A 13071-nucleotide genomic window follows, 5' to 3' on the forward strand; every position below is an offset into this window, starting at 1 on the left:
CCTTGAATGCTGCCCAAATTTTATATGAATATAACTACTTGTACATACTATGTTTATGTGTGCGACACTCGGACCAAGTCACCATGTACTCAAACACAACCACATTGTCAGTAGAAAAAGGCGCGAAATTCAAATCTTCTATGGGAAGCCTAAATTTTTTAATAAATTTGTGGGTATGCAAGAGTCAGCCCTTCTTTGGTCACCATCAGGTATGTCGGAGCGGCCAAGGTACTCAAAAATATCGGAACATGCATTGGAGGAGCCCAACCTTAATATTTTGTGTCAAAAACTAAACAAACTATACCAAAATATTTATCAGTACGGTTTTTACTCACTATTATTTTTAGTCGCTTTTGGCGACATGTTTCGGATTCTTTGGGAATCCATCCTCAGGCGGTTGTAGGTCGTGCACTGTGCACGACCTACAACCGCCGCGGACACTCGTGCCTGAGGATGGATTCCCAAAGAATCCGAAACATGTCGCCAAAAGCGACTAAAAATAATAGTGAGTAAAAACCGTACTGATAAATATTTTGAAACTATACCAACTTATGAAAAGGCGCAGTTAGTGTTATAGAGGTATTTCCCGTTGGATATACGGATATTATGTATCATTTTATGATTAATATGTACCGTATCTGCAGTACAGTTCCATAAAAAAAAAAATTTAATTCAACTTTCAAAAAATCCATATTTTGTTAGTGATACTTAAACTAGGGAACCTATAAACTAAGTGTTAGTCTAATTATAACATTTACAACATTTACATAACTAAGAGCTAGCCATAAAAACAACAACAAATACCTACTTACTTTATTAATATAAGTCTCGTAAAATACTTAGGTATTGAATAGAACTGTGTCACTGTAATTTTTGAAAAAAAAAAAAAACTAAATTAAATTATTTTCAAAATTGCTTTCTTGGGGTTAGATATGAGGATATCACATATCATTTGTGGTATATTGTACAAAAAAAAAAATTCAGCCATATCGTAACTTGGTAAGTTATGGAAATTCTTTTTGTTTTTTTGTTTTAATAAAAAAAAATGGCTGAATTGTAATAATGTGGTATATTTTTAGAAACGCCTCAAAAAGCCCTTTCGTATACCACACATGCACAATAGGTTTTTGAAAAAACAATTTTTTTATATAAAAAAGAAATGTTTCAGCACTTCCCTCCTAAGGAAATTTTTTTTAGGAACTGCGGGTCAAAAAATTTGTTTTGACCTGTAGTTTGCGTGTGCCAAACGGCTAACCTTTACATCGATTTGCGGTTTTTCTTTGAAATTGGGCTTGTACGGCTGCCACTATTGGCCGACAATCAATGAATCTGAGGGTAGCTTCGCGCCCTTATCGCAGGAAACTGGGAGATTGACAAGAGGACACGTCAGCGCTAGCGCCATCTAGTAACGGTGGCCAAAATCCAGTTCGGTAAGCGAAACCAGCGGAGTAACTACCCACATTTTAGATTATTTACATGGGATACTTATAATGGGTTGATTACCAAATAAAACATAGGTGGTTTTATAACGATTTATTGTACAAAACAATAATACATTAAAATGTACAGGTATGTTTTAATTTTGGACTTGATTACGTCCATCAAACACTGGACAAATGTATATCCTTCCCAGACACCATATTGCTCGTCGATGCTTCAACACTAATAGACGAACATAGACTTAGCTCTAGATAAGCAAACTAGGTTAAAAGATAATAAAAATATAACAATAAATTAATAATGAGAATGCTGTCAACTTAAGTACACATTGTCTATCGCACTGTTGTTGTCGACGGGCACCATGTAGTCTTAATAATAGAACGACGTAATTTAACAAATTGAATAAACCTCCTAAGCATACTGTATAGTATATATACACATTATGAACAACATAAGTCCTCTGATGAATTAGATCGTAGCGGGCGTGAAGTAGCGCCCGCGCCGCTGTCCGCGCCCGCTGCTGCCGCCCGTCCTGTGTCCTGTCCCTACTCAGCAGACCTAGTCGCCGGCCAGAGTGACAACGCTACGCGACTTCCACTTATACACAATTAAAAGCCAATCGGTTATTACAACGGGAGACGAGAGCGGTAGAAGTGGCAGAGAGAAGCGGGTGAGGAACTACGAATCGGTGGCGTTTACCACTTGTCAATGACTTGCTCGTTCGCTGCAAAACAATGTTAGCGTTAGTGTGCGCTCGGACGGGTGCGGCGGCCAACTCACTCAACTTAATATTTTATGCAGAGATCACAACCGTGTCGAATTTAACTTTAAATGTGTAGTTTCACTGCGGGATCACAACAAACAATGAGTGTTCATGGATTTGTGCGTGCAGGCGCTGCGGCGGCGTGTGGCGCTTAATACTGCAGCTTCACGCGTGGCTGGGCTGGGGGCAGACAACACGACGTTAGTGCATGCGGGGTGCATACGACATACGACACGGGTCACGGGACGACGACGGGCGCGCGGCGACCCACCGGCTCCGCGCGGGGCCCGAGGGCGGGCAGCCGCGCGCTGTTAAAGTTTCGCAACTACCCTCATTTGGCCCCAGGAACCATGATGTGTAGGTACTCGTATAAATCACATCTCACATATTCCTTGAGCCATGGGTAGAATATTTAAACTTTGATTAATTTAATAAAACAACAAATTTGCTTCAGTATACTTGTCAAAATTCGGAATAAAGAACAGAGAAGTTAAAACACAGCTCGTTATAGCTGTTGATCATTAAATTTAAATATAGCAATAGCAATAATGAAATGGTCTCTCTCTGTTCACGATTTTATTCATTGTTAAGTAATTCAATCAATTAAATATTTTAATTGATTTGCCAAATAACAAAATAAAGTCCAATTGAAATTTTGAAAAAATGTAGCCAATAAGCAATTTCCACACGCTTTGCAAAACTTTTAGTACAATCAGGGTTAGACGGATAACAACACAGGTTATTTGTAGTGATGGTTTGAGTGTTGGTGGTTCAATATCACGGGCGTTTTGAACGCCTCATTTCTTTGGACATATTTTTGATGGTGTCTTTACATTTTGACGATATTCCTGGATCTTTCGTGCAACCTCCACTAGAAAATCAAAGATATCGTCAAAATCCTTCGTCGAAAAAGTGTTCAAACAAATTAGGGAGCCTAAAATGCTCTGATATTTACTACTCACATGGGTCTTTGGAACACTCAAGGCCAAAATATCGATACAGGGGCTGTAATGCAGGGTGGGTCTGACACACGAGTTTCTATTCCTTACCATTTGAGTTTTTAATTACATACAGGTACAAAGTAGTGCATGGGGTGTCACAAGGAAAATAATGCAAAGTTTAATTCTCGACAATTTTTAATCAATGTAAAATATGTATAAACGACTGTACATTTTAAATATGTAATTAATTTGTGTAACTGTAAAGTTGGAGGAGGTTGGGGCACACGGGGCATGCCTTCAGTCATAGTGTCATAGTGCAGTGTACAGACAGAGTGTTCATTAAATTCAATATTGGTTGTCGGTCTCTTACCTCATAAATAGTGTTCAAATATTTCAATAACAGTAATAAATAACATAGTTAACTTCACACCAAACTGCACTCGTTTAATTCGTATAGATAACATGCAATGTACACATGCGGGATTAAATACACTAGTATATAATGTATACTTATGTACGTACGGACCTTGTAGTACCATAACAAATTTTGATTGTCTGGGATAAACTTAAAATAGTATTATGTCTCGCTAGAAATCGAATTAGTAATTAAACAACTTAAATTAATTCATTGTATAAACGTAAAGTATAAAGTACCAAATAGAACCTTAGCATCAACCGTTCGTACATACATCAATTATATTGCTTTAAGTCTCATCCAATATTAATTTGTAATAACTATCATATTCATGGAACTCGAAATTCGAAACACATTAACACTGAAGAAGGCTAGGTATTCACAACGTGGCATTAAGTTAAATATTGAGTCATTTTGTATTTCAAAACAGAAAAAAAAGTTATCACAAATTATCATTTGAAATAAATGTCAGTGGTTGGTTAAACATACAGATCAAAACATTCATGTTATCATAAGGGTTACAAAATCGGCGGCAAAATGCGTTCTGGAATACAACAGAAGTAAGAAAAGAGAAATGCATTAATAAATGTTAACAAGCGAGCGCAAAGGTGACAGGACAGAGAGAGTTCCTTGCACGAATATACTTCCCCTGAGCACGTAGTGTTACCACGACCCTAACTAACCCTACACTTACAATAATTTACACTAGGCTAACAATGCACATTAGCATATTACTATATTATAGTAAAGTTGAATATAATCATGTCTGCAGTCCACAGGGACAAGGTACTGAGCCGCGTGCGAGCTGAGATATTTTCAAAAAGGAGCTTCCTTACACAGCACAAAGATCATAATCATACATTAAAATGCTAAAATACTAACTCATATTTTTAAATCAGTAAACCAATATTTGGTGTTGTTAATTACAATGAAGGTGTTCACAGCCACTTCACTCGGGGAGGAAAGTAAAATGGTTCCTCGTGTATGAGCTCCAAACTAGTTATTGTCTCGCACATAACGCTAACGCTTCGCTCGGGCGCCCGCCGGCAGGCTTTACGTGTACACACTGCACGTGTACGTGTACACACTGCACGTGCACGTGTACACACTGCACGTGTACGTGTATACTACACGGGTATCGACACTACAATGTCCGCCTCGTCCGTCTCCGACACCGTGCACTGGTTACTCCACTCGGTGCTGGGATTAGCATTCAAACTGTTAGGTACTGTGGTGAGCCGGGCTCAGTGTCCGAGGGTTCCACAGTAGGAATCCGCGCGCTACCCACTTGTATACTACAAAAATTGTTCAAAATTTATACAAATAACTAAGTACTAAGTGAGGCCAGTCTAAAACCACAAATCAATTCGTGGCTGTAAAGTTTTAAGAAACAGTTCGAAATATGCGTCCCAGCATAAGTTGGTCACAGATCGACTGACTAATGTCAGCCGGGGCCCAAAAGGGGCGAATAGAATAAAAAATCGGTATTAGTGGGTGGCGCGTGTTTTCAGTCGGTCGGGAGGTTACTTGTGCACGGGGGGCACGGGGTGCACGGGGGCACGGATCACGGGGGGCACACGCGGCCTATAGAGGGCCGTAGATGATCAGGCCGAAGAACACGGCCCACATGAGCACAATCCACTGCAAGCCGCCGAGCCAGTTGTGCTCACCGTCGGAGATCTTGCGCGCGAGGAACTTGAGCACCTCGTCCAGCAACACCACGGGTATCGAGAACTTCATCACCGTCAACCACTCGTCGATGGACAGCGGCGTCACCTGGAACACGGCCTGCGATACGCGGCCATCACCGACGGTTAGCGTTACTTACACATTCCACATGCACATTCCGAACCGAACACCGGCTCATCCTTGCTCATACCGATTGTAATGGTGGCAATACGTAGGGGTCTGTGCGTCATTTAAATTAGGATGGAAGAAAACGTAGTATATGTTTGAACATGCACGTGAAATAAATCTGGCTCCGGTCACTCAAATACGAGTATCAAATATTATTGGAGAGTTAAATGGTCTTATACACATGATAGTTTTATTTTTCTAATTGCGGTAAAGATATGAATCTGTGTAAACTTTCACTAAATCAATATTAACAGACATGGTATTCAATACAGTATACATTCTCTGGAAGGAGGTGTTTTCTTTATGCGTTCCTTAATCCTTTTCCAGGCATAGTACGATTTATCGACCACACACGCGCCAATAGAATTTCAACTTTACCATTCCGACTTAAGGTTAAAATTAGATTGCACTTTCGGAAAACGTGACTTCTTCAAATGAATCATCAAAGCTGGATTAATTGGAATATATTTGGATTATTTGGGAAAACTTTGTAGATTGGTGCGGCCTGGAAAAGGGTTAACCACTTTGTGGCAACATAAACTCTAAATGATAACTTAACCATTTGTCCAATAGTCAGTTAAATAGCTGTCATATAGTAGGTATGTTGTAGACGCGACTTACCGAGAGGACCTCGACGTAGAGGATGACGAAGTGGAGTGTGAAGGAGAGGGCCATGGAGCCGACCAGCCACAGGTTGGACCAGGGCGGCATGGTGACCAGCGACTGGTTCTCCGACAGTGAGTTCATGGCGTTCAGCATCTCGATGGTCACCAGCACGGACAGCGCCATGGTCATAGGGTGAGGGTCAGTGAAGATTTTGCAGTCAATGCCCTGGGAATTAACAAACAAACGTTAGTGGTGTCCACTCATTTACAGATTAGTTTTTTATCCAATATGGAAATTAAGTACTCTTGATATAATATTGACAAATATCATAACTCTAATGGAACTCCAATATATGTGACGTTTTCAATCAAAAGGCACCACATTGTCGCTTGTTGATAAGGTTGATTTCTTATTGAAGCTATAAGGAAATAGCGCCTTACTAACAAGCGACAATAAGTACCCTTTTGGTTGAAAATTGCACATATTGTTGTTAAGGCCAGCTGCGATGCTGTAGAAACGGGATATAAGAAATGGATTTAATTTCAGAAGTAATGAAGTAAAATAATCTAATTCACTTAAAGATGGTAAGATCTACTTAAAATTTAGAATTTTTAGAGTAACAAAATGTCCCTTTATGATTAAAAGTTGTTTGTTTATACATTCAACGAAAAATAACTTTATTTGCAGCTAACAAAATTGTAATTTGCTGTATAAGATAACAGTGTTTTATGTGTTATCAAAATTAATTTTTAATATATACGTTTTTATTTTCAATAATATTTGTTTAAATAAAACCCTATTACCTTAGTTATAGCAACAATTGTCTTCGTGTTTTCTTAACACTTGAACGCCACGCTTGTCGTGCGCGACGCGTCATCGTGAGCCTTGTGGACATGCACGAAGGTTGATATTGGACTGTAGCCGCGCGTGAGGTGACGGTGACGTTTACGTAAAGGTTACCTTCCAGTCGTCACCGCCGCCGATGCACTGCAGGTGGTGGGTGAGCTGCCAGTAGGTCATCCCCGGCCCGTACGGCGAGTACATGAACCACCACGACGCGGCGCCCACGGTGGCGGCGCCCACGTACCCACCGATAGCCATGTATCTGCACATCGATACTTTGGGTTTAATTCACATTATTTGGAGAAATGGTTTACACGAACCGTACTGTGATGATTTTGAGCTGAGACTGAAATGGCATTTAATTAATGGTTGCATCTAGATATAATAGATTCCTGTCGAAAAATTAAACAGCCCTGTGTAGTTACGACTCCCAGTTATGAGGACATGAATAAGAAGGCCACGATAATTAAAATACGATTTAGACTTTTGTTTGTCTCATTTGATTCTGGGATACTTTTTCCATCATCGTTGTGAAGACAAAGGGTGTAATAAATTGTAGACAGATGCAGATATGTCACAGATAAGGTGTGGGCAGATTTGGTCCGCCTAAAACAAAGGGGGCGCAATATAAGGACAGAATTTTTTTGACCAAAAGTGAAAATTATACAGGAATCATAAAACACTTAGAAAAATTTCATTCGAAACGCTAAAATAAGCATGTTTTGTAGAAAAAACTTTTTCTCTAAAATCAAAAATGGCCGAGATATTGGACCTGAAAGTTGAGCCGATTTTTAGGACAGAAAAAGTTCGATGGGTGTTGTTGTCATTATGACCCCTATTTTTTATGAGGCTATGGTATAGAAGACGCTAAAATAAGCATGTTTTATAGAAAAAACTTTTTCTCTAAAATCAAAAATGACCGAGATAATAGACTTCAAAATTGGCAAAGCAAAGGGGGTGCAAAAAAAGACTTAGAATTTTTTTAGTAGGTACAATAACATGTCTGTTCTGGCGCTCGCCGGCCGCTGCCGCGGCACGCTCGGCTTCGCGCTCTGTTTGATCGCGATCATCGCGGTCAACCTAACACACTTTTCTACAAAACTTGCTTATTTTAGCGTCTTCTATACGATAGCATCATAAAAAAGCATCATAAAAAATAGGTGTCATAATAACACCAACCCCATCAAAAAATTTTTAAGTCCTGCGCCCCCTTTTTTTAGTCCAACCCAGTTTTGAAAACTTTATAACACGAGTGTTACAATAATGATTAGCAGTCCACAGATTGATGATTAGCAGCTTTCTTTACTCGTGTATCACATATGTGTGTATTTTTTACGTTACCTGAAGAACAGCCAGCCAGAGATGAGACCCTCGTCAGCCTTGCGGGGGGGTTTGTCCATGATGTCCAGGTCAGGGGGGTTGAAGCCGAGGGCGGTGGCGGGCAGGCCGTCCGTGACCAGGTTGACCCACAGCAGCTGCACGGGGATCAGGGCCTCGGGCAGTCCCAGGGCGGCCGTCAGGAAGATGGACACTACTTCACCGATGTTGGATGAGATCAGGTAGCGGATGAACTGTTTCATGTTGTTGTAGATGGCACGGCCTGGACAGGATGAATTGTTTTTGTAGTACAAAATAGAGTTTTTATATTAAAAATCCGCTTAACCAAAATAGATAGAAAATGGGCAATTTATAACAATAAATTGGAAACTTAATTTCACCGACAAAATCGCAATTTCCTTGTCGTCCACACATCGAAACGGCTTCTAAGCAATAGCGACGTTACATGGTGACATCACGATGTATTGCCATTTTTTAGAAGCATTTCGTCAGTAAAGTGCAGGTGCCAGACTTTGACCATAATTTGTGATTTTTGTATTGCTTTAAGACAATGGGTCCCATACAGACATTTGATACTCAAAACAAACCTAATCGACTGATACCATTAATAAAATTTTGTCAAATACCCTATTGGCATAATTGTATAGTATCAAAGAGGATATAATATTATATTATAGAGCGGTACTGTCATAGTAAATTTTGTAACCACAGTAAATTCACTGCCATCTATCGACACACTTTAAAACTAAAAATGAAGATTTATAAAAATACGATAAAATGTATTTAAATACGGACAAAAGATTTTTTTTATTCGCATTAATTATTTTTATTATTTTGACCCATATTCTTTCACTGATATGTGTTAAAATTGTTAAATAACAAACGAAACCGTCAACGCCATCTATCCGAGTGTAGGCCAAAGGTAGTAGCGACATCTGATCGAGAATCAAACTTTCGAGGCACGTTTTTTCCTAAGACTGTATCCATCTATTACGGAGTTATATCTATCTTTGATAGTATTAAACACAAGTATGTACAAACTTCCGTGAATAGCGAGTGTTCATGAACTGTAGGGGCAGCCTGGGAGCCCCTGTTAATTTGCTCGAAGTGACAATTTCAAGTTAAAAAGAGGGTTTGTGATCTTAATTAAATAGTAGGAACCGTGAAAATGAAACATCCTGCGATTGCATTCTACTTCTACCGATTCATAATAATTAATTAAAAAAAAAAATGCTGATTTTCATCTAAAAGATAAAGAGATAATAAGGGAGTTTAACAATTAGTCTAAACTTCGCTAATACACTCCTACGCTTTTTGTAAATTCAACAATAATATCGTAGGCTGTAGACGATACAATTCAGCGTTGTACATTTGTTGTGAACATACCTTCCTCAACAGCGGCGACGATGGATGAGAAGTTGTCGTCAGCGAGCACCATCTCGGCGGCAGACTTGGCGACGGCGGTTCCGGAACCCATGGCGATACCGATCTCGGCCTTCTTCAGGGCGGGGGCGTCATTCACACCATCACCAGTCTGTGGAGAGGTTATTTATAATCATTTTAGTGAAGTTGGGAGTCTAAATTTCTACTAAGGTCAATGTAGGGCAGTTCGTCTACAAGCTCTTTCGTCGCTCTTCTAAGTATTGCGTTCGTACATATACTCCACTTACAGAAGGGTGGGTAGAGCAGAAGTGGCGAAGATCTTCCTTTCTAATTGTGTCTGAGCGACGTACTTACAAATACGAGAGGTCTTCCCAATAAAATAAGAAATACTGGGCTTCGCCACATTTACCTTACTTAGTTTACACTAAACAGCAGTTGGTAAACAACAACTTCTATTTAAAACCACAATTGGTTTTTTTTTTAAGTTAATTCTATCATAAATTCTACAGCGAATTTGATGTATTAAAAAAGTTCATCAATAAATGATTCATCATCAATCATCAGCGTTATCATAATCTTTGTGTTGTACTGACCATAGCGGAGATCTCGTTCATGCTCTGGAGGAACTCGACGATCTTGGACTTGTGCGCGGGCTCCACTCGGGAGAAGAGGCGGGCGCGGGCGCAGGCGGCGCGCTGCTCCGACACGGGCAGGTCGTCGAACTCGCGGCCCGAGTACGACTTGCCGGTCGTGTCCTCGTCCTCGGTGAACACGCCGATACGTCTGCAATGTCAACCATACGTTATAATACAACCAAGTTTTCATAAAGAAACGTATAAAATACAATACAGACCTGCAGATAGCCTCGGCGGTAGCCTTGTTGTCGCCGGTGATGACGATTACGCGGATGCCGGCGGCGCGGCAGCGGACGATGGAGTCGAACACCTCCTTACGGGGAGGGTCCAACATGCCGACGACGCCGACGAAAGTGAGGTTGACTTCATAGGTGTAGAACTTGGTGGAGTCGCCGAGGTCCATCTCGTCGGGCTTCATCGGGTTGTCCGAGGTGGCGAGGGCCAGGCAGCGGAGGGTGTCGCGGCCGGTACCGTACTGGCGGGTGAGCTCCAGGATGCGGTTCTTCAGGGTGGAGTTGAGAGCCACCTTAGCGGTTCCGACGCGAGCGTGCGAGCAGCGATCCAGCACGCCCTCAGGGGCGCCCTTAACGAAGAGCTTGGGGCCGGTTCCGAGGCGAGAGGGCTTCAGGGGGGTGCAGTAGGAGGACATAGACTTCCTGTCACGGGAGAACTCAAGAGTGAACTCCTTCTTCCACTTGGTCTCGATCTCCTGGCGGACAACGATGGCGGACGAGCGGCGGTCGAGGCCGGTCTTTGTCACGTTGAAGGGGTTCATTTTCTCGGCAAGCACGATCAGGGCGGTCTCGGTGGCCTCACCGACCTTCTCGAAGGCCTGCTTGAACTCGTTGAAGTCGATGGCGGAGTCGTTGCACATGACGCAAATGGTGCCCATCTCGTGGAGAGCGTCAAACTCGGAAGCCTTGACCTTCTGGCCCTTCAGGTAAACGTCGCCGATGGGTTCGTAGGTGGAGCCGGTGATTTCGAATTCCAGGAAGCTGCTGTCGCCACCCTCGATCTTCTCGAAGATGAACATGCGGGAGACGGACATCTGGTTGGTGGTCAGAGTACCGGTCTTGTCAGAGCAGATAACGGAAGTGCAACCCAGGGTCTCGACGGATGGCAGAGACCTGACGATGGCGTTTTTCTTGGCCATACGCCTGGTGCCCAGAGCGAGACAGGTGGTGATGACGGCGGGCAGACCCTCTGGGATGGCGGCGACGGCGAGAGCGACGGCGATCTTGAAGTAGTAGACGGCGCCCTTGATCCAGCTGCCTCCGTGGGCGGGGTCGTTGAAGTGTCCGATGTTGATGGCCCAGACGGCGACGCAGATGACGGAGATGACCTTGGACAGCTGTTCACCGAACTCGTCGAGTTTCTGTTGCAGGGGGGTCTTGATCTCCTCGGTCTCGGACATTTCGGTTCTGATTTTACCGATGGCAGTGTTAAGGCCGGTGCCGATGACGATACCGCGGGCCTTGCCGGCGGCGACGTTGGTGCCGGAGAACAGGATGTTCTTCTTGTCCTGGTTGACGGCGCGAGGGTCGGGAATGGCGTCAGTGTGCTTGATAACCGAGACGGATTCACCGGTCAGGATAGACTGGTCGATACGGATGGTTGTGGAGTAGATCTTGACCAGGCGGATGTCGGCGGGGATCTTGTCGCCGACGGAGACCTCTACGATGTCGCCGGGGACGATCTCCTTCGCACGCACCTTCTGTACGCCTGATTTGTCGCCTCTGACTACTTTACCCATCTCGGGCTCGTATTCTTTTAAAGCTTCGATGGCGGATTCGGCATTTCTTTCCTGCCATACTCCTACTACAGCGTTCGCAATAAGAATAAGTAAAATAACGAATGGTTCCACGAAGGCTGAGAAAGCATCTTCGTGTTCTTCAAATAAAGCTAATACCTGGAAACAAAAACGTATTGTAAGTAAATTTATTACTCTATGCCCTTTAGGGTCATAAAATGTAGTTAAAAATATCAATACTTACGAAAGAAATAATAGCGGCTAACAACAAAATCTTGACTAAAAGATCATCGAACTGTTCCAGGACTAACTGCCATATACTTTTGCCTGAAATACAAAAATAGAACATTAATCACACAGAAGTAAATCACACCTTAGGCTTTCTTTATTACAACATTTACCATCCGGCCCGCCTGTATTATATGTTTTACTTTCACCCTGATCAAAAGTCGGATTCTTATCCATACAGTTTTAAGGTCACTCCCGAATGTTACATCGTAGCGTAGTATAGCATTTCCCAATATTTCTAGTTAACAAAAGAGAGCTTCGAGAGCCACTAGCGGCTTCAAATACCGCGACAGCCACAAAAGGGAACGAGTTCGAGATTCGAGATACCGAGAGAAAAAATACATCAGCATTTCAGTGACATACATTTTTGTGGCATTTTTCAGCATTCGGCAACGGAAATTGCTGCATAAACAAATTCGTTGCTACAAACTCCACTACAGAGCTGATGAATACGTTCGATTCAGATCTTTTTTACACGAAACATTAATCGGCTGTACTGTACTGTACCATCAAACATAGCAATTTCATTTTAGTGTCGATAAAATGAATCAGATTCGTTCTATATAATTTTCGAGTTTTATGAAGGCGCAAGATGTATTTTTACAAGCATAATTCGCAGTTCCCCGGGTGGTTCGCTAATACTCGCTGTCGCAGCCGCCCTTGACACAGTTACGCTAGAACTCTTCAAGTACCTATGAATTTACAACTTAACGCGACTCACTTAAGCCACAGTAAACAATATGAATGCGTAATAAGTCCCACTACTGATATACGTTCACGTGTCTGCTATTCACGCCGAAACGATTTTTAAG

At 42.1% G+C, this 13071-nt stretch overlaps 2 protein-coding genes across 8 annotated transcripts in view; one reads left to right on the plus strand and one right to left on the minus strand.

The window, feature by feature from the left end:
- LOC134742379 (probable tRNA (uracil-O(2)-)-methyltransferase) overlaps positions 1–13071 on the plus strand; it is a 300106-nt gene that overhangs the window by 78237 nt on the left and 208798 nt on the right. The window lies entirely within an intron of this gene.
- The window catches only part of LOC134742365 (calcium-transporting ATPase sarcoplasmic/endoplasmic reticulum type), a 36222-nt gene continuing 24669 nt past the window's right edge, over positions 1519–13071 (minus strand). For 3 of the 6 annotated variants that reach the window (XM_063675455.1, XM_063675456.1, XM_063675457.1), the window contains exons 4-11: positions 12216–12298; positions 10440–12130; positions 10180–10369; positions 9590–9737; positions 8207–8465; positions 6983–7127; positions 6038–6247; positions 3322–5347 (exon numbers count right to left, since the gene is read on the minus strand). In XM_063675455.1, coding sequence (XP_063531525.1) covers positions 5144–5347; positions 6038–6247; positions 6983–7127; positions 8207–8465; positions 9590–9737; positions 10180–10369; positions 10440–12130; positions 12216–12298 — 2930 coding nt within the window. In that variant the 3' untranslated portion in view covers positions 3322–5143. The other 3 variants (XM_063675459.1, XM_063675460.1, XR_010127928.1) reach the window with 3 other exon arrangements.

The sequence above is a fragment of the Cydia strobilella genome, chromosome 6 (genome assembly GCF_947568885.1).
Source record: "Cydia strobilella chromosome 6, ilCydStro3.1, whole genome shotgun sequence".
NCBI lineage: Eukaryota > Metazoa > Arthropoda > Insecta > Lepidoptera > Tortricidae > Cydia > Cydia strobilella.